At 34.8% G+C, this 19,719-nt stretch overlaps 1 protein-coding gene across 2 annotated transcripts in view; it reads right to left on the bottom strand.

Annotated features, from left to right (window-relative positions):
• tnn (tenascin N) overlaps window positions 1-19,719 on the bottom strand; it is a 54,313-nt gene that overhangs the window by 11,215 nt on the left and 23,379 nt on the right. For both annotated transcript variants that reach the window (XM_023335763.1, XM_023335762.1), the window contains 6 exons: window positions 14,908-15,041; window positions 14,247-14,376; window positions 9,050-9,232; window positions 8,225-8,314; window positions 2,934-3,197; window positions 1,577-1,837 (listed from right to left, as the gene is read on the bottom strand). In XM_023335763.1, coding sequence (XP_023191531.1) covers window positions 1,577-1,837; window positions 2,934-3,197; window positions 8,225-8,314; window positions 9,050-9,232; window positions 14,247-14,376; window positions 14,908-15,041 — 1,062 coding nt within the window. The remainder of the gene's footprint in view (window positions 1-1,576; window positions 1,838-2,933; window positions 3,198-8,224; window positions 8,315-9,049; window positions 9,233-14,246; window positions 14,377-14,907; window positions 15,042-19,719) is intronic.

Here is a 19,719-nt window from a genome sequence, read left to right as displayed (position 1 = left end):
CTGTAAAGCAAACTACATAAAATAGATGGGTGACAAACTGCAAACTGACAAAAGATCTCAATCCAGTTCAGTTCATGTTTTTAACTGAGACTTGGAACATACAGTTCAACTCAGAGATGTACACTTAATGTAGAAAGAAATGCAGGACATTTTTTTTCTCATTGTCTGACTTTAAATCAGGATAAACACCTTGTGTATTAGGACTGTTAGGATAATTATTTATATCTCCCTAATGCAAGAATAATGAGAAAGAAAATATTTCTTTTTCACTGCTTTTCAACAATTTCAGAAATGTACATCCACAAAGTTCACTTTTCTTTAAGAAAGCCGAAAAGGTTTCATAATGACTCTGTTATCGTCTGATTACAACAACTGAGTCATTTGAAAGCACTGCTGGGGATGTATATTAAGGCATCACCTCCTTATGTGATGTTGTAAAAGTAAAGATATCAGGAAGAAAACTGGGGAACTCCACATTTGTTCGAGGCTACAATTTACAGAAGGTTGAGATCTGTATAAACAACCAAATAAGAATAAACACCGTTGCAATATCCAGCCTATCCGAGGTTATATTTGCATTTCTAACCCAAAGCAAAGGCAAAAAATTAGGTTCATATGCTGATTAATGCTGTTAAGAGTTTCGTTACCTACATTATGCTGCACTGACATAAAATGAAACATCAGTTGGGGAAGGGGAACCACTCATTTAAAAGCAACATAATCAGCTGTATTACAGGTTTGCAGGCAATAAATTTCTTATTTTTTGAAAACATTTCCAGAGGTCTGACAAAACTAAAATTGACATGTTTCTCCATGAAGGACAAATGAGAAACTTGCCAGCCTGTGAACACCACACTCACTGCGAAGCACGGAGGATGCAGCATCAGTTTTTAAGGTTGATTTCCTACAGAGGAGATTATAACACTTCACAAAATGGATGGCATGATGGGGAAAGAACGTCATGCTGAAATACTGAAGCAACATTTGAAGATATCAGCCGGGAAGTTAAATGGTCCTAGTCATTCTTTCAAATTAGTCACAAAATGGCTCAAGGATAACAGAGTCAATGTTTTAAATTGGTCATCACTTGGACCAGTTTGGTGATAAATCAGCTTGAATTACAGCAGATTATTGCAAGAAGATAAAGGAAAACTATGCAAAAAATTTAACCAACATCAAAATACAGGAAATTCTGCTAACTACTAAGAAAATATATCTAGACTTTTAAAGAAAAAAAAGTTAATTAATTAATTAATTAATTAATTAATTAATTAATTAATTAAAGATTGCACTCAAAATTCTGGCATTAAGTAAACAGAAATAATTTAGTCTTTAGTAGGTAATTAGTATCAGTACAAAGGTTTTTTGTTTGTATGAACATATCTGTTTTGAGCTGCACATTAAGCTTTATTTTGTGTCTTACGTCCCACTATAACTATTTTAAATTATTTTCCTTAACATGTCTCCCAGCTATTTATCATGCTAGAGGAAAGACGTTTTTCAAGTTTAACAAATAAGCTTCAAGCCATTAAAATGATTAATTGCTGTGGTTGTGAGAAAGTTGTAGATCTGAAACCTGTCTCGGCTTGTGTTGAGGTCTTCCTGCTGGCTTTGCTTCCCCTGACAGCCCAGACGTAGACAGTGTAGACGACCCCTGGCCTAAGGCCAGTGAGCACATAAGAACTAACAGATCCAACTGGGGTTTCCTCCCTTGACCCATCAATGGAGCTATAGGTGAGCATGTAGCCATCAATTTGTGCCTCGGTGGGATCCCAGTAAACTCTGAAGCTGGAGTCTGTCTCATCTTCGACTGAAAGGTTAGTAGGAGCATCCAACTCTGCACAGGAAGTTACAATTAGTAGATATAACTTTAATCATTAAAAAGGAAACAGTGGAATAAAAACTACACATCTATGATTCAGCAAGGTGTATGAGTTAATGAGGTTAAAAGTAGTGATGATGTCAAACTTGGTGTTAGAATTCAGGTAAAATTTTTCATTAGATATTAATTTGTTGTGCTTTCTTTAAAGTGACCCAATTTGGACCGCTTTTTAAAAAAACAAATAAATAATGAAATCCAACTCTGACATCATATCACTGTTATGCTTGCAACAATATCATGGGCATACTATGAACTATGTTAATTTAAAGAAATCATGCAAATACTAAGCAAGTAAATCTTTTTAACTCCATTTTTGACCTATTCCTTATATATTTACTTATGTCACAAAATAGAGTAATGTATTTACTGAAAAATACAGATAGACACCAGTAAGCCACTGAAAATTTACTAATTAAGCCAAAGCTTTAACTTATGAGAAGCTTTTCTTTATCAAATAGAGCAGGAATAATATATATATATATATATATATATATATATATATATATATATATATATATATATATATATATATATATATATATATATAAATCAAACATTTTATAGACATTCAGCCACAGGCTGAGGGAATTGCTTTATCTAATGATAAATACTTTTTGTAAGATGAAGGTCGAACCTTTCTTTTTCAGTTAGGACAGGGAAGTTTAATGTGGTTGATGTGAAATGTCAAAACCTATTTATTGGACTTTTTAAGACTACAAAAAGTGAAAAATTTTAGAAAATACAGCAACTAAAAGATTAAAGAAAAAAGATCATAGATGCATTTTACAGGACGTAACTTCTTAGATTATTTGTCTATATGTTTAGTTATTATCACAAAAGCATTATTTATGTCATTCTATGAATTTTGGTGACAGTGTGAAAAGACTTTAACACTTCAATGATCCAGAATGTAGAATCAAAATTAAGAGTTTTTTGTTTGTTTCTTACCTTAGCTGTGAACCGAAGATGAGAAGCATTAACCTAAATGTTAGCTTACACAAAATCAAATCAAACTCACAAAAGAGGCCTGGGAGTCTCACTCAATGTTTACCTGTTTCGGCTTCAGTTGAACTCTTCCCACTGACTTTGTCTCCCTTGAAGGCCCAGATGTAGACTGTGTGGAGGACCCCAGGCCTCAAACCAACCAGCCTGTAGGAGGTGCTGTCACGCCCTACAAAGATGTCTGAGCTGGAGCCTTCAGCAGAAGTGTAGCGCAACATGTAGCCTTCGATTTCCGCCTGGGCTTTATCCCAGGAGACAGTTGCGGTGTCTTCAGTTACTTCAGTAGTGACAAGGTTTGTTGGGGCATCGATGTCTGAACAAGAAAAAGTACAAAGCAAAATAGTTTAAGCACAGAGTAAAATGACTAGAATACAGTTTATGTTTGCTCAAAATAAAAAGAGGTGTGACACTGATTATTTGGCCACATATGGTTTATCTGAAAGCTCACTTTACATGCCTCTAAGAGTGAAATATTCACAGGCATATGCAGACTTTTTTATGTGCTGTATTGCCTATGCTTGTAGATGGACTTCTACAAGACTAATGCAATCATAATGCAAAAAATTTCATACTTCAAATTTCATCAAAAAGGAAGATGTGTGATTAGTATCTATCCTGTGGATCTAAGACTTATTTTTTTCAAATTTTTCACTGATTCTCAGAACCATGGTAGTATCACCTCATCCCTATTCCCCTCATACATGGCTTGATCAAAGAGGGCCTAAGGATGCATATCTTAGGCCCTCTTAAATAGCTTATTTAACCCAAAGGCATGGAGACTATGCCCTAAATGGTCAGCTAACTATAACAGGTTTGAGGAAAAAAGCCATAATCCTTTAGGTGTGAGGACAAAAGGATTTTTTTTTGCCAGTCTTCAATCTCCCTGCTTTGTAAAAGAAAATGTCTAATATTTAAGGGCAGCAAAATGTCAACATAGAACTTAATTGAAGAGTTCCAGTTTCCCCGAGTGTCTGTCTCTGCAAAACTGGCTCAAGGAAAATTTAAATTCAAGTACAAACTTACAGAAATATTCAGAGATGCAGTGATTTAGTCAATCTGGTTAAGGGAAAACTATAACTCCCTTGATTAACCACTGCTGCATCAGTTCAAGACCGATAGAGCAGGGTTTGTTCTGACTGCTGATAGCCCCTTAAAATCATCAGGTAAGGTTCATTAAAACAAAAACCATTTTTTGCCTGCCCAGACTCTCAAACACTAGTCGAGAATTGGTTCTGAATGGATAGATCATTACTAATGCAGGATTTAAGCATTAAGAAAGAGACACAGAGAAGTTTCAGGGCCACACAACCCATCCAGTCATCCTCATGTTCATTTCAGTGAACTACAACTTATGAGCTGCTGAGGATGTAAAAACATAAAGCTTTTGTTTCTGAGAATCACTGGAGATGTACGGAAGATGAGGGGGAAGCAGCCAGTGTCCGTGAGTATGAATCAGTTGGTAAGTTATGCTTAGAAACTCCATCAAAGTGAAAAAAGCCAAACAACAAAGAGAGGATGACAGAAAATAAAACATAAGAGTCACAGAGGCATCGTAAGAGAGGAAGCGGACAGAGATGTAAAAGCAATCATCATTTGGGATTGTTGGTCTGTGGATGTGGCTCAGCCAAGGTCAGTTTTCTGTCAGTGTGCAGTCTGGAACTCAAAACTTGTTGATGGTCCATCCACAACAAGAAAGGAACTGTGCACCCATCTCACTCTATATTCCCTCCTTGTCTCTTCTGTCCTCTTCTGCTGTCACTTTCAGGTCTTTGATGTCACACTGTCTGACAGAGAGTTAAACTATAGGGAAAATTTATAATAGTTCTCTTTTGTCAGGTTTTCTAAGTGCAGCTCATTAAGTTGTCTTTGTATCTTTAGAGGCTGACAACCTTATAAGTGGATTCACTCAAAAAAAAAAAAAACACAGAATGTAGACTTTCCCAATTCTACAATATGGCAGCATTAAACTACATGTTTACTCTAGTTTCCTTTAATAAAACAACAAACCTTCTGAGAATATATTAAGTTACACAGTGGGCTGACAGAGTGGGTATTTGTGCCAGTGGAAAAAGCACAGTGACATCACAGTAAACTTGAAGAAAAAATAAAAATGTTCTATTTCCAACCTCTTGAATAAAAGTTGCATTTAAATGTGCATGCTTTTTCTTCTGCACAATATTTTTTCCCTCATCAGACTGAGAAAATACAGCATTTACTCTGACTTTTTTGTTTTGCAAGTGCTGCAAGGACTTGTTTGTTCCTACGTTGTAGTGTATGATGGATCTTGTTACCACAAATGTTCTACTTCACTGGCCGTGTAGCATCTGGGGCTATGCAACACAAACTGTGGCCTCGGTCACTCGGAAAATAACTTATCCATTATAGGTGGCATGTTCAGCTGAATCATTGACCACACAACTCAGAGTAACAGGCTGCATTTTATCAACTGCAGCCTCTCAGCCTCACTGTACATTGAAGCTGACAAAGAACATGATGTCCTACAGGATCCAATGTAGTAGAATCTCTTGGAAATCAGAGATATTTGTCATGCTTTGCCAAGAATGTATGTGCCAAAATGCCGGCCCCTTGAATCAAATATAATCCCAAAGTTATGTCATACCTTTTTATGTATTGTGTACATAAAAAGGTATATATATATATATATATATACATACTGTATATGCACACACAGAGGGAGGTAGAGGGAAAAAGAGTGAGTGAGAAAGAAAACGTATTAACTTTTTGTATAAAAATATGCAAACCTGCTGTTTATTTTAAATTTATTTGAAATAAACAGCAGGTTTGCATATTTTTATACAAAAAGTATAAAAGTATATATATATATATATATATATATATATATATATATATATATATATATATATATATATATATATATATATATATATATATATTTAAAACTGACACAGATGGATGTAATAACAAGCCAAAGATTAATTTTCTGTAATAAGGCATAAAAAAAAATACGGTTTTAAAATATTTTAATTTATGTGATTAATATGGTTTAAAATTATTTTATGAGAAGTAGAGATAGCTGTTTTTTTCTGTTTTAAATAATGAAAATTGTATTATGTAACAGAACATGTTTATATAAATACATTGATGGTGTGAAAATAGTTTCCCTCAATTATTTTATAGTTTAAAGACAAAACCATCCTGATTTTCGTCAGACTTTTCACACTGCAGCTCCCCCTACAGGTAAAGTACAAAGTTCAGCTGAGTTGTACCAGCTTATATGAAACAGATTTTTTACATTTTTTTTATGCAAAAGTCAAGCATATTAAGAAACAGAAAACTTAATTAAAACAAATTGTACAAAATCTAGACTCTTCTTAGAGGATTCTAAACAAGGACAAACTAGGATAAGTAAATAAATAACCAAACATAACATTTAAAGTAGAGCTGAAGTGAAAAAAAGTGGATTATAATAATGACATCATCAAGGCATTGCTTTTGTGAAATATAATTCTATAAATATGAAATAAATTGATTTTTCCTTGAATATTTCAGCAATATTATAAAATATGCTCTGAGGTCTTTTGGGGGATATTTGAAGAGTCTCAATGAAAGAGTCTGGAAGGGATCAAGAGAGGAAAATGAGGGAAACACAAGGCAGATGGTGAAAGGGAAGATGAAATATGGGGAAAATATTTCCTCTGAGAGGCTTCGGTTATGGGAAACATCAACATCAACTTAGAACAAACCTCAGCTTTTATACTACTGAGACAATTACACTGTAATTCATTATTTAGTGATATAATGGCGCAGAAAAATGCTTTTCGGAGACCCATTATTCTTGGGTTCCTCCTCAGATTCCTTCTTTAGCTCACCTCCTTGTATATTTTGGCTTATCATCATATACGTATTAATCAATCACTGCCTCAACATTTTTATCACATCTTCAAATACTTTCATTGCGTCACTTACCAACTCACATTATTTGAAATATTTGTGCTTGCTTGAAAAAATATTTCCTCCTTTACGCTTCTTTTATCTCTCATTATTGAATAACCTTGCTGTCTGGAGATGAACAGCATGTTTACCGAGATAAAAGGTTAGTTCTCCTTTTGCGCCATGCCAGTCATCATGAACTAACTGCAACAGCTCTGACAAACACAGCTGAGGACTATTCTCTTCAATCACTCCTAAGCCTGTTCGTGTTACACCAAAAATGAAAGATTGTGGCTACTGGAGTGAAGACAAGCCACTGTCTGTCTGCTGTAGATTAGAGCGTTTGCACTCACATGTGCACTCAATTACTGCACATGTAAGTGGCACATTCTCACTGGAGGAGGAAAAAAAAAACATCAGCAAAGACAGGAATCCATGAGTACCTGTCTGGCTTCATAAGATGAGAAGGAAGTCTTTAAAACACGCTGCTAAGCCAGATGACTAAAAATCATTAAATCGGCTGCTGCAGAGTTTGAGAAATGAAAAGACATCAATGTGGAGACTACTTTTCTGTATTTTTTTTTTCCAACACAGTAAGCTCAGAAGGTGGTTGATAGAGAAGCTGGAGGAGGAGTACGAGACAGAAAAAGAGAATAATGAGAATAACCGGAGATCTGTCGTGCTGTGTTTAGACCATGCTGAATGTCAAGAGCAGCTGTTAAAGTGAAGATAAAAAATAAATTCCTCCTCACGTACTAAAACCACTCAACACAAGCAGAACAACATGCTTAAATACAGGAATACCAGATGGTATCTGTAAATCACAGACCCCCTCACCTCAACCATCAGGGAACATCTTTTGGTCTCTACATTCATATCGTGTTTCTTTTCAGTGACCGATCTCACCACAACCATTACAGCTTGTCCAGATGATTAGGTAGTAAATTCCAGCTCTCTATCACTAAACCATAATTGTACTTCCTAATGGCCAAATTCATTATATTGTTATTACTGGCTGAGTGTGGAAGCTAATAGCAGGTTGTATCATCTGGTTCATCAGAATGATGTATGATTGATTAAGTGTTGCTCCTTTTAGGCCCTGACCTCTGGTGAATTACAGATGTCCTGAGAAGAATGACGTGTTGTCTTTGACTGCACGCTACTGAACACTAAAGGGAATGCGGTTATGCTTTTTGTTTCTGCGATGCATCTCAATACCACATGTCCTGGACGTATCATTTATCATTTAAAGTGCAATCTTCATACAGTCATCTACTCTGTCTCCAATCTTTCAGAAATGCATTCCCAATGAAAATAGTGCCAGAAAGAAGTCAATTTCGGGACCACTGGGTTCACTGTCTGCTCTCTGGTAATACCAAAAGGTCATATCAAGTCAAGCTGCTCATGAATGCTGATGCGTTTACTGACCTGTGACACCAGTTGCAAAAGAAGCTTTTCCTTTGGTGTTCCCTTTGATGGACTGCACAGAAATTTGATACTCTGTTCCGGGATATAGACCTGCAAAAAGGCAGATTTTCTTTTATCATTATTTACAAACTAAAATGGAAAGCGTTTGATTTCTTTAATGGTGTCTTGCATGTCTGAATCACACCCAAAAAATGTGTAAACAAGATGCTTAGAATAAAGATGTTTAAGGATTTAAAAGCCACAATCACTGAACCCATTTAATGTCATTATCTACCATTTTGACTTGGTGTCAGTACTACACATTCCAGTAATAATAATAACAATAATAGTAGCTGTTATAATTGCTATTATTATCATCATTATTATTATTATTATTATTATTATAGATGTCATGATTGACACACCATATTGGAATAAAATGCAGAAAATAAGATAAAATAAATACGATTCTTGGTCCTATACTGTTTACATTGTCTGGTCTTCTGTTTGATATCCTTTATACTGACTATCAAATTTTGATTGAATCCAAATTTTAAGAGCAATTTTGAACTTAACTTTTCATTTTGTATTTTTTTAGATATTGATAGATAAAACTGCGTCATTCATCATAATATGCCTATAGTTTTTAAGAAACCTTCATTTTTGCCATTTTCTAAACAATAATTCCAAGGTAATGGGTTGAAATTTAAGCCACAAGAGATTTAAAAGTTAAGTAGTCAGACGATATTTTTAAGCAATGTAATATTGGCACAGCTTTAACGCCTCACTTTGAGAGTATTCAGCATTGTGTCTTCAAATTAAGCTCAAACTCTCAATATGACTTACCCACAATAGTGTGCTTGGTGCGTGCTTCTTGACTCCTCTGAACATTCAGCTCCTCCTCCTGTCCTGACGGGTCAGTATGTGTCAGTCTGAAGTAATCCACTTCTGCCTGCGGGTTCTTCCAGTCCACTTGGATGGAAACCTCTGTCTGGCCAATGACTTGCATATCATCAACAGTTGAGACATCTGGAAAGTATACAACATTTGATAGAACTGGTTGTGCAGTCAAGAGCCTCTCTAACAAAAGTCTTCATTACGCAAAGAGTAATCGAATGCATGTGCTCTGGTCAGTCCCCAGTTGTAGTTGATGCTGATTGCTAGTTGATGAATCCTGAACATGCGACACAAAATCTTACTAGGTATTTTTGGCCTACTTTCTAGTGCAAATATTTTAGTGCACTTTAAATAAGACAAAACTAACTTACAAGTGACTTTTCAGCAAGGAATACATGCTTGATTTAAGTCAATAATTCCTTAAAATAGATGAAAAGCTACTTATTCCATTGACAGATTATTTCATTTACAACATGTTAAAATGTCTTGTTATATGTTAAATAATCTGCCAGTGGTGTACTAAGAAATTTGTATTAAAAACTAGACAAACATACTTGGTGACATTTTATGTTTTTGCAGTGCATTTTGGGGGAGCACTAAGCAGTATTTACCTTACAGGAATGAAAACAATAGTTATTGTTCTAAAACTGACTCCCAATTTTGGTCTTGTGAGGATGCAAAAACAGTGCAAATGACAAAAGATGGTCAAAAGCAAATAACTGAGATTCTTATATATTTTTAAAATTGGCACTTTTTCCATTTAAAAAGCTCAAACATTTTATGAATTATATTTGAAATATATAAAAGTAAAGCAAAGGTATGGATGGCACAGTTATGTGACAATAGTTAAGGGTTAGGGTGAGAAAAAAAAAGAGGATAATTTCCTCATTTAACACAACTTTTATAAACCACCCAGCAATTATCTTAAGTAACTTAAATTAAACCTGCTATGTGACCCCTGAAAAAAAACATTTCATGGCCAAAGGGTGTGAAGGGTTTGTTCAAAAGCTTAGCTTAAAACTCAACATGAACAGACTGGTCATATTGTCAATGTCTTTACAATTGACTGAATGATTTTCACACAGGTTAGAAGATAGATACACTTCTTTGAGAAACTTTCAGATATCTAAAATCTACAGAATTCATTTGGTGAAGTTAGAAAAGTTACAAAAAGTTATTTGTATCACATAGTTTTAAATGGTAATCAGTTTCAGGTTTGCAGGCAATAAAATACATTTCTGGATTGAACTAGGTAGAAACAGAGAAACAGACTAGTGATTGTGATCCAATGATTCTAGTCTTGATTAGTGATTGCAAAAAACTGATATTTATTGTGGAAGTTACTGAAGGACAATGACACAAAGTTTGGCTTTTTTTTTTAAAATAAGGTTATTAGAAATAAAGTCAGAGGAAGTGCAAAGGAGTAAGACTGTTCTAAAGAAGAAAATGTACTTTCTACAAAGGTGTGAGTTTTTCATTCAGATTAGATCAAGAAAGAGTAAGACTTCAGTAATTAAAGTAAGCAATGTTGCTCTACTTTTGAGGAGTCCAATAGACTAGAATTGAATTAGTCCAGTTTTATATAATGAAATGAAAATAGAGATGAGAGGACATATATTTGACCTTCAGTTCACAGCATCTTTGAATACCGTATTTTCTGGACTACAGAGAGCACCATACTATAAGACGCACCTACATTTATTTATTTATTTTAACTGGAAACATACATATATAAGCGCACCGGGCTATGAGCCGCTGGTACCTCCCACTCTCGGTTTCCCAGAATCTGTCTCCAACTCCGAACCATGGAGTCGTTCACGCTGAGTTTAGGTGCAGCGGCTCTATTTCCCTCCTGTAATGCCAGATCGATAGCCCTCAACTTAAAAGCTGCCATTATATGAGTTTGAAGAAATTTCTCCGTTGTGCACTTGCTGCTGGCATGTGCTTGTTCTACATGAAAATGAGCACTTTCTTCTTTGATTTCCAATTTTGACTTCCAATGATTCGCTTCCTGCCAAAGAGCCCCCTAGTGGTCGAAGAAAAATCCACAGAAAAGCCGCATCGGGTTATAAACCGCATGGCTTATAGTCCGAAAAATATGGTATATAGCAACAGGCAGTAATGTGATATATATTGTATATATGCTACCTGGGCTACATGATGTTTCATAAAAAATTATAACAAAGTCTACAAGATGCTGAAATGTCAATTTTCAATGTGTAACGTTGTCTTTGTGCCCCGATATAAATTATTATTTGAAATTCATGAGTGAAAGGTTGCTTAAGGCTTATGTATAGAAACCGCAAAACACTAAATGATTTAACAATTTAACACATCTGATAGTAAATCAGTTTTTCTCTTACCTGTTAGTTTGAACAAAGCTGTTATTTTTAGTGTACATTTTCACTTTTTTTAAACTTTGTGAAAATAAAACATTAGGAAACTGTAATCACATTTATAAATTAGGCATATTGTAAATGTTTTAAATTGGGTTTTATTAATACAGATCTTTCTGAGACATTTTCTGCATTAGTACATTTAAAATGTAGTCAGAGAAAATTGGAGAGCAAAATGCTATATGTAAATATTAGAGAAATCAAAAACACTTCTAAATGGTAGTAAGTCAGTTTCACAAAAATAAGAGATCTGCTATAAAATCTCTCAGCATAATTTGTCTAGACATGTTAGATTAATGCAATAGTTTTCTGATAAGGTTTTAACCATTTTTATAACCCATTATATTAGTTTAGCTAACTTTCACAATACATATTTACTTCAGCTAAGTACCATTAGGTCTGTCATAATAAGCAATAAATTGCATGCTAAAATAAAACTTGCTCAATAATTTCCATTTGTATGATTTATAATTTTTTCTCTTTTCTGTTGTCTTCTAAGAAAAACTGGATGATTAAAGTCTTCAGTTTGGTGCTTTGGTCTCAACTAGCCCTTTTTTGAAGAACAATTTTGTTTACAGAGGTTTCATAATTAATTTTATTTGTTTTTATAGTTTTGTTTATTTATTTTTGATATTTAAAATGTCTTCCAGTTCCAGTGTTAAATATTCATTAGAATTTAAAATTTATTGATCTTTGAGAATGTGTTCTTGCTTGCATTATTTTACAATTAATATTATATTACTTGAAAATGGTCCTAACATACAGATATTATCATTTATCTCAATAACATCTGGGACAATTTATTGTCCCACAAATGTTATTGTGATGGGCCTAGATACAATATATTTAAAATAAGAAGCATGGATGTAATAAGAGCATTGTTTGTTGGTTTTTTGTTTTGTTTTGTTTTCATACAGTTCTTATAACCCCATCTTCTATAGTGTGAAATTACACCCAGACAAAGACTAAGACTTTTGCACACCTTTTTCATAAAACGGGGATAAGAAATAATTTCATTTACAGATGGGAACCAAATGACAATAGAGATTTTTTCCCATGGCAAGGACATACCTCTGGATTTATAACATATGGTGAGAAAAGATATTATAAACATAAAACAAAACAAATGAAAACGGTTAGCATAGTTTATGTCTGGTTTTTTCCCTTTTTTGTTTGTTTTTCAAAAGGAAATGGAAAAATATTCACTTAAACCCTCCTTTTAAGTAGACCATCGTTTGAAGTTGAAATGAAAAGTATGTAACCCGCGCAAGGTCTGCCACACATTGTGTCTCCTCACACAGCAACAGGCCAGATGATGCGGTGTTTTCGTGTGGATAAAGGCCTGAAGTATGGTGCTTTTTTTCCCAGCAAACCAGCCGAACCACACAGCATAATCCAACTCATCTCCTTCCTTCTCATTAACCACTTAAATCCAGACAAGAAATCCCTTCCTCATCACATCTGTCTCCTACCACATCTGTGAGTGGCAGTTTATGGTAAATACGTCCATGCAACAGTTTCCTTGGAATTACCATAAAATGTAATGCCTAACATGCCAGGGCCTAATGAAACACTTAGTAATTTCAAACTTGCTTTAAAACACAAAATATGGAGCTTGATAAGTAAAAGATGACAGAAAAAAAGACCTACTAAATCTACAGCATATATTTATTTATCTATATGTAAGAGTTTGACATGTATGCAATTTATTTATATCGTTTTTACCATCACAAAGTTTTGAAACTGGTAAAAGTCAGACTTATTAGCATTTCAAGATTTCAAACTTAAAATTTTTAAAATAGCATTTATTGTTGCAGTTCTAGTCCTAAATTTATGTAAACTTATCACAGGCAATAATGTCACAGCACTTTGGGGTTTTTGATGATTTGTTTGCAGAGATTGTTCAACCGGGTTGGTAATGTCCATGATTTTTAAAAGCGAGAATTGTGAGCACAAACTTGATTTCATTGTGGATTTTCTCTAACCCACACAGTAAAGCTTTTCTTACTAATTATTAACCAGCTTTATCAATTCCAACCCCATTTCTGATTTGTCTTGGACATCAGTGCCCTGACGGAACACACATTTCAGCCCACTTTTCAACTATCAAGTTGATTAATCTAAATATAAATAGCATTAATTTTTTTCATTATTTCAACTTTTTTGTCTCATCTGAACAAAAAATGTCTGTTTCTTTGGATGCAAGTAGCCAGGAATTTCAGCAGAGGTTGAAGGTATCCATTTTGAATCAGGTGGGTTTATCCCACCGAGTCTCCCTCTAGACATTCATACTGTCGTTCCAAGATTTCCTAGCTTCATTCTATTGTTCCAGGGTGGTTCTTCAAGTCTTTTTTGGGTCAGACTATTGAAATTTTGGTACAATTGAATTTTCAAATAGGAAAGCGATCCCAAACACAGATCCAGATTTTGAATGAGAAAGCAGGCCAAAGCATTTAAAACCTCCACTTCAACCCTTTTAAAAATGTATAAGCTTTGACCAAAAGCAGAAATAAAATCTAGCAATTATGAAAAAAAAAAAAACACTGAGTCACATAACCAGCCAAAATGATGCAAAAAGCTTATTAATGGCTGACAACAAACATATAACCAAGGTGCACTTTGGTAAGGAACATTTAATTAGTGAGTGTGTAAAATTTTGAAAGTGTGGAAAAAAAAGCACACAAAAAAATATTGCGTAGACACTTCTGGGTTTTAAAAATAGCTATAGTTGTATATATAGTAAATCTCACCTGTGGTGGCTTCAATCATATCGGCCTCACTCTGAATCTTTTTGATGACAGCATAGACTTGGACCATGTAGGTAACACCGGGTGTGAGTCCCGTAATGCGGTAGGAATTCTCTGAGTTGGAAATCCGAACCTGAGATACAGTTACAGAAAAGGATGCTTGGAATCAATGCAGAAAGATAGAGTTTACACCGTGCTCCAAATTATTATGCAAATTGGATTTAAGTGTCATAAAGATTACATTTTTTGTTGTGCCATTAAATTTATAGATGGTATTGTGTGTCAGGGCTCTTTGAATCACTATAATTAATTTCAGAGAGCTGGGTTGATTAGTTTGTCTGGTGAGCTCAGTTAAAGGAAATCTACTTATGACAAGGTGTGAAAACATTAAATGAGTCATAAAATGTTTAGAAAATCTGCTGTGCATAACAATTTAGAACAGTGCATTTTGAGTTTTTTATTTTTGAAAAAAATACTGTTTTCATGGGGAGCTTTGTTCAGTAAAATTTGATTTATACTGTAATAGTTCATGACTTGAAAATTATACTGACCATCATTTGCATTAACCATTTAAGAAAATCTGAGAAAATATCACTTGCATAATAATTTGGAACACGGTGTAGTTTGATATGAAACAAGAAAAGAAGCCACAATAAAGACGTACCTCCTCCATGGCACCCTCATCAAATTTGGGGTGATAAGTCAGCATGTAATACTCTGCCCCTTGGACAGACTCCCACTCCACCAGGAGAGAAACATCGGTCACTTGGACCAACCTCAGACCCTGAGGTGTGAGGACTAAAAAAGAAACAAAACAAACAGAGGTCAATTCCACTGGCTAACAGTACTTTTTACTGTTCTTTCCCTTTCTATCACTGTGTTTTCAATATTGAGTGATGTTTTCACCGTCATGGCACAACCAATGCAAAAGTAGCCTATTGCTAAAAGCTGAGAAATCTAATCATGCTTGAAAGATACTCTGTTTTGGTGGTTTTACTTCAAAAGGGCAATGTGCTTCAGTGGAAATTTCGCAAAAGGTTAAAATACAGGGACATAAACAGCTTTAAAGGGATAAAAATGGCATATTTTGAACTAATTTTGTCTAATGACAATTAGAATTAATTGCAGGGAATGAATTTATACCTTGTGGTATTCCACAAGGCAGAATCATGAAGTTTTTTTTGCTTTTTTGAAAAAATAAGTGAGTCTACCCCTTTCCATGCAGTAGCTGTTAGTTAATACCCCTGATTCAACTCAAAGCAAAAGACAAAGAACACCTTTTATTGCACACACCCTATAACACACTGCGGGGTTGTTGTTTTTTTTGCGTGCCTCAGACTTTTCCTTTTCACCTTGACATTCCCTTTAACACGGCACCTCTATTGATGTTGGATTAGGTTCAATTGTACCCACACACGAAGTTGCAGATCTGTCTGTGCTTATTCTTTGCAACTTCAGGGCCAAATACCTTGAAGTGACTGAAGGTTTGACATGGCTGACCTGCTACTGTGAACATCTAAATTGTTAATCTTTCTGTTGTGGAATGGAAATCTGTTTGTTTCATAATATCTCCCTGCTTTAATGTTCTGGTATATTCCTTAATGCAAACCACTTGCAATACCAACCTAGTTGGTATTGAATCAGGGAAGAAAAAACATTTCTTTCCTGATTCAAGTGCTTCTCTTGAACTGTTTATGGTAGCAAGTCGTTTCCATCAAGCTTATGCCATGTGAATGGCTGATTCACTATTTTTGTCAAAGTAAAATTAAAACGTACCTAATAAAATGTTCAGTGAGTTTATGTAATTAAATTGACAATTTTTTCTCAGATTCTTTGAGAGCTTTAAAAAATGTACTCTCTCAAAAGAAATCCTAATTGCAGAAAATTTTAGTTTTACCATTAAACAATACTGAAACCATGCAATCTTGTGATGGATTTTAAGAATTAAAGTATTTACTGTTTCAATGAGTTTTTAAATGAAACCACTTAATGGATTTTCACATCTTTCAGTATCCATCCTGTGAATAAACTCCTGCATTAAAAGCACAATGACCTGGGGATGGATTTGGGCGCAAATTAATAGAAACCAGAAGATATTTTAGAGAGCTTGAAAGAAGTGCAAGTTGAATTGTACCAGTTGTTAGATTGACAGCTACAATAGCCAGCAGCCCTGAAGTAGCTCTAATTTAAGATTCTCATAAAAACACACACCTTAAGGTCACAGAGAGAGAGTTAGTGTTTGTTCTCCCAAGTCCTTTCTAACAGGAGTTTTTTTTATTATTATTTCAAAAAAAGAAATTATGAATAAAACATTAGCTGTAGTTTAATGTATTTATTTAAGGACCAGGATTTCAATATACACTGAATGGTGTTCTGAATATCTATACCAGTACCCTGCAAATTTAAATAAGGTTTTTTTTCTGTACTCAATTGTACAGTGTACAGCAAGGTGGAGAAATGGTTGTTCTGTGTTTTATGTGAGCTTCTACATGCGTTTACTCCTGGGTTCAGGCTCAGGTAGATGAAAATCATGTAAAAGTTGTTTTGTAATGTTTTTTCTGCACATTCACTAGTCCAATTTAGATGCTACTCAATGACCAGGTAATATAAATAATTAGATTTGTCTTAGTCTCTACATAAACAGTTTCAGACTGCTGGTGTTAATTTGTTTGCAAGTACATCTTAAAATAATAATGAAACACTTCTAAAGGAAAATTCCACCAGAATTCCTGTTTAGAGGCTATAACAAAGGCTTTAACAAAGCCCTAAAGACATTTCTTAGGGTCATGGTAAACACATGACCTTGTGTGACTGGAAGACAGCTGAAGGATGGCTTGTCCTTCGAGAGAATACCCTGCAGGCTTAAGGATCTCAGTACCTATGGGCTAGAGAGCTGGTTAGCTGTCAACCTCTCAGTGAAGGGAGTTAAATGGGAAGGAATCAGCGCCTCGCACAACAATAGATACACCCTCTAATTTCCATGATATTCATTAAGTTGGCATTTACAGGTATTCTAAGTGTTCTAAAATCTTTAAATTTGGTTGTAATCTTTGTAAAATATGGATCATGTTATCCGGTAGAATGAGGTATGCACCACTGGAATTAAATTTAAACAAATCTACATCTTGTTAAAGGTAGCTTTCATGACAAAACACAAGAATTACCATGTTTTCTTTTAACCTTGACTGCAATGTTGTTTGCATTACTCATGCAACATATTTTCTTACTGCCCCTTGTTTTAAAGTCAAATGTTCAATAACCTAAAATCACTAGCAGCTTTTCAATATGGGACGTTTGTCATGCAAAAGATGATATTTACAAAGACTTTTCTTATGCCATAGTCTGCATGAAATACAATACTTCGATTATCCTCTGAATGCATCCATTCATCCATTCAAGGAGTAATCTGTTATATTTTTTATGTGATGATGGAGCATGTCTGTTATTGGCTACTACTTGTTATTTCGTCAACATTTCCATTTTTTTCCTGGCTAGGAGGCAACAGATCTCGAACCTATTTTCACTGAAACCCTTTTCCATTTTGTTGGTATCTTGTTACATCCGTCTTGTCTGAGACATTAAGCAGTCCTATCCAGCAGTGGCTTTAGTCCTTAAAGGGGAGCTCCTGTAAAATAGTTTACAGAATTTCTTGGAAAATTAAATCAATCAGAATTATTGATTATAATTGATGACATAAAAGATCACAAATGCTTTTAAAAGTTCTTGTTACAAAACTTTATGACAGAACTGTCTGACGACATGAAAAGAAAACTCCCCAAAGCTAGGCTAGTATTTGTTGTCTCTTACTACTCTTTTTACAAGTTTAAGCTTTTTAAACTGTAAACCTTAAAGTTATTCGTTTCACAGAAAGTCTGATTGTTATCTTATATGTAATTGAATGAGAATCAGTATTGAAAATCAAACTTTTTTTTTCCTTACTGAATCCAGACTTGGAACATGATAAAAATCCATTTCCATACAAAGACCACATAGGAACCCGTCTGTCTGGCTTTAAAATGTTTCCTCATTTTCTCTGGACATTTCTGATAAAACACCATCTATGAGTTAAATGGCATTTTTAAAACTATCCATCCCATAATAATGGTTTAAGTCAAGTCTTGGCAGTCTGAGTCCTATTCATGACAGATGGGATGAAATTGTTTTGTAGATGCTTTAATTGTGATAGAAATGTTCCTGTCAGATAGTATTAAATATTATATATTTTACCATCTAATCAACCATATGTCTAATATAGTGTGAGACATCTGTCTGTGTTTGCTTACTGATGTAACTGAAGAGTTTTACCCTCATGTTGCTCATTGTGTAAATTGCTGTAAGGAATGCCAGTATGCATAGAGGATATAAAGCAGTTTCAGCCTGGTGGTCCAGTACTTTATGGCAGTGCAGTTTACTTTTGGGTGTGTTTTCAGGGTTGAAGAATTATGTATTAAATAACTCTTAAATCCACAATAGTCCTGAGTGTTTGCAACATATAAAGAAAATCAGTAGCTGTGGCATTTCTAATGAAGTGACATTCCAAGGGAGCACAATTTCATCTGTACTGTACAGTGTTGTCAGAAGAAGGTACTTGTCTTGGTGTATAAGTATCTTCATATAGCATGGATTGTATTTATCTTTTATAGAAAAACTGTATGAAGTCCATGTCTCCTTATGACATTCCTTTTTCTTGACAATGCGTTCTGCTGGATTGAAAAACTCCTGAGCAAAAGTCCGGTTGCTGCAGTCATGATCGCAGTGTTTGGGAAGCGTTTGTCCTTCCTATCATCCCCCCCGTTTCTCTCCCTCTGTGTGTTCTCAATGTTTTCCCATCAGTCTTTTAAAGTATGCAGGTGGACTTGACATTGCCAGCAGCTACCTGACAGAGCTTGTTTTCATTTCCTCCTCACAGTGCATCATTCTCTGAACTCGTCACGAGACTGTGTTTTTTAGACAGGTAACACTAAAGCTGATAGAAATATAAAGATTCTGAGATCAGGTTATATTCGTTTATTCTTGCTTGCTCCTCGTCTGTTTTTCTCTGCTACAAGATTTCTGCCAGTTTAACAGATTTTCCCTTTCTGCTGGTCTGGAAGGACTCGAGCAGTACTTAAAGTCTGCCTCCAAAACCTGTGTCAGCTGGGTATCCTGATCAATACTCGTAGGATTGGAGTGCAGTCCAATTTTTTTTAAACTTTTGTTCAAAACTGTGTTTTTGTCTTCACAATCATAGGCCTTGCATATTATTTTATTGATCTATCAAATTTGGACTGGAATTAAGATTCTTAAGAGCTTTGCATCCATAACAATGGTGATCACAGTGAAAAACTGTATTTGTTGCTGCAGCTCACTGTCTATATGTACAATGTTACCTTCACCTAATACTATCCTGAGAGAACTGTCAATGTTAGGAGAGCTATGACTTTGACATAACTCACTATACCAATGTATGCCAACCACTTGGTCCTTGCAGATGAGC

Source organism: Xiphophorus maculatus, chromosome 6, assembly GCF_002775205.1.
Source record: "Xiphophorus maculatus strain JP 163 A chromosome 6, X_maculatus-5.0-male, whole genome shotgun sequence".
Lineage (NCBI taxonomy): Eukaryota > Metazoa > Chordata > Actinopteri > Cyprinodontiformes > Poeciliidae > Xiphophorus > Xiphophorus maculatus.
This window is presented reverse-complemented; position numbering and strand designations above follow the sequence as displayed.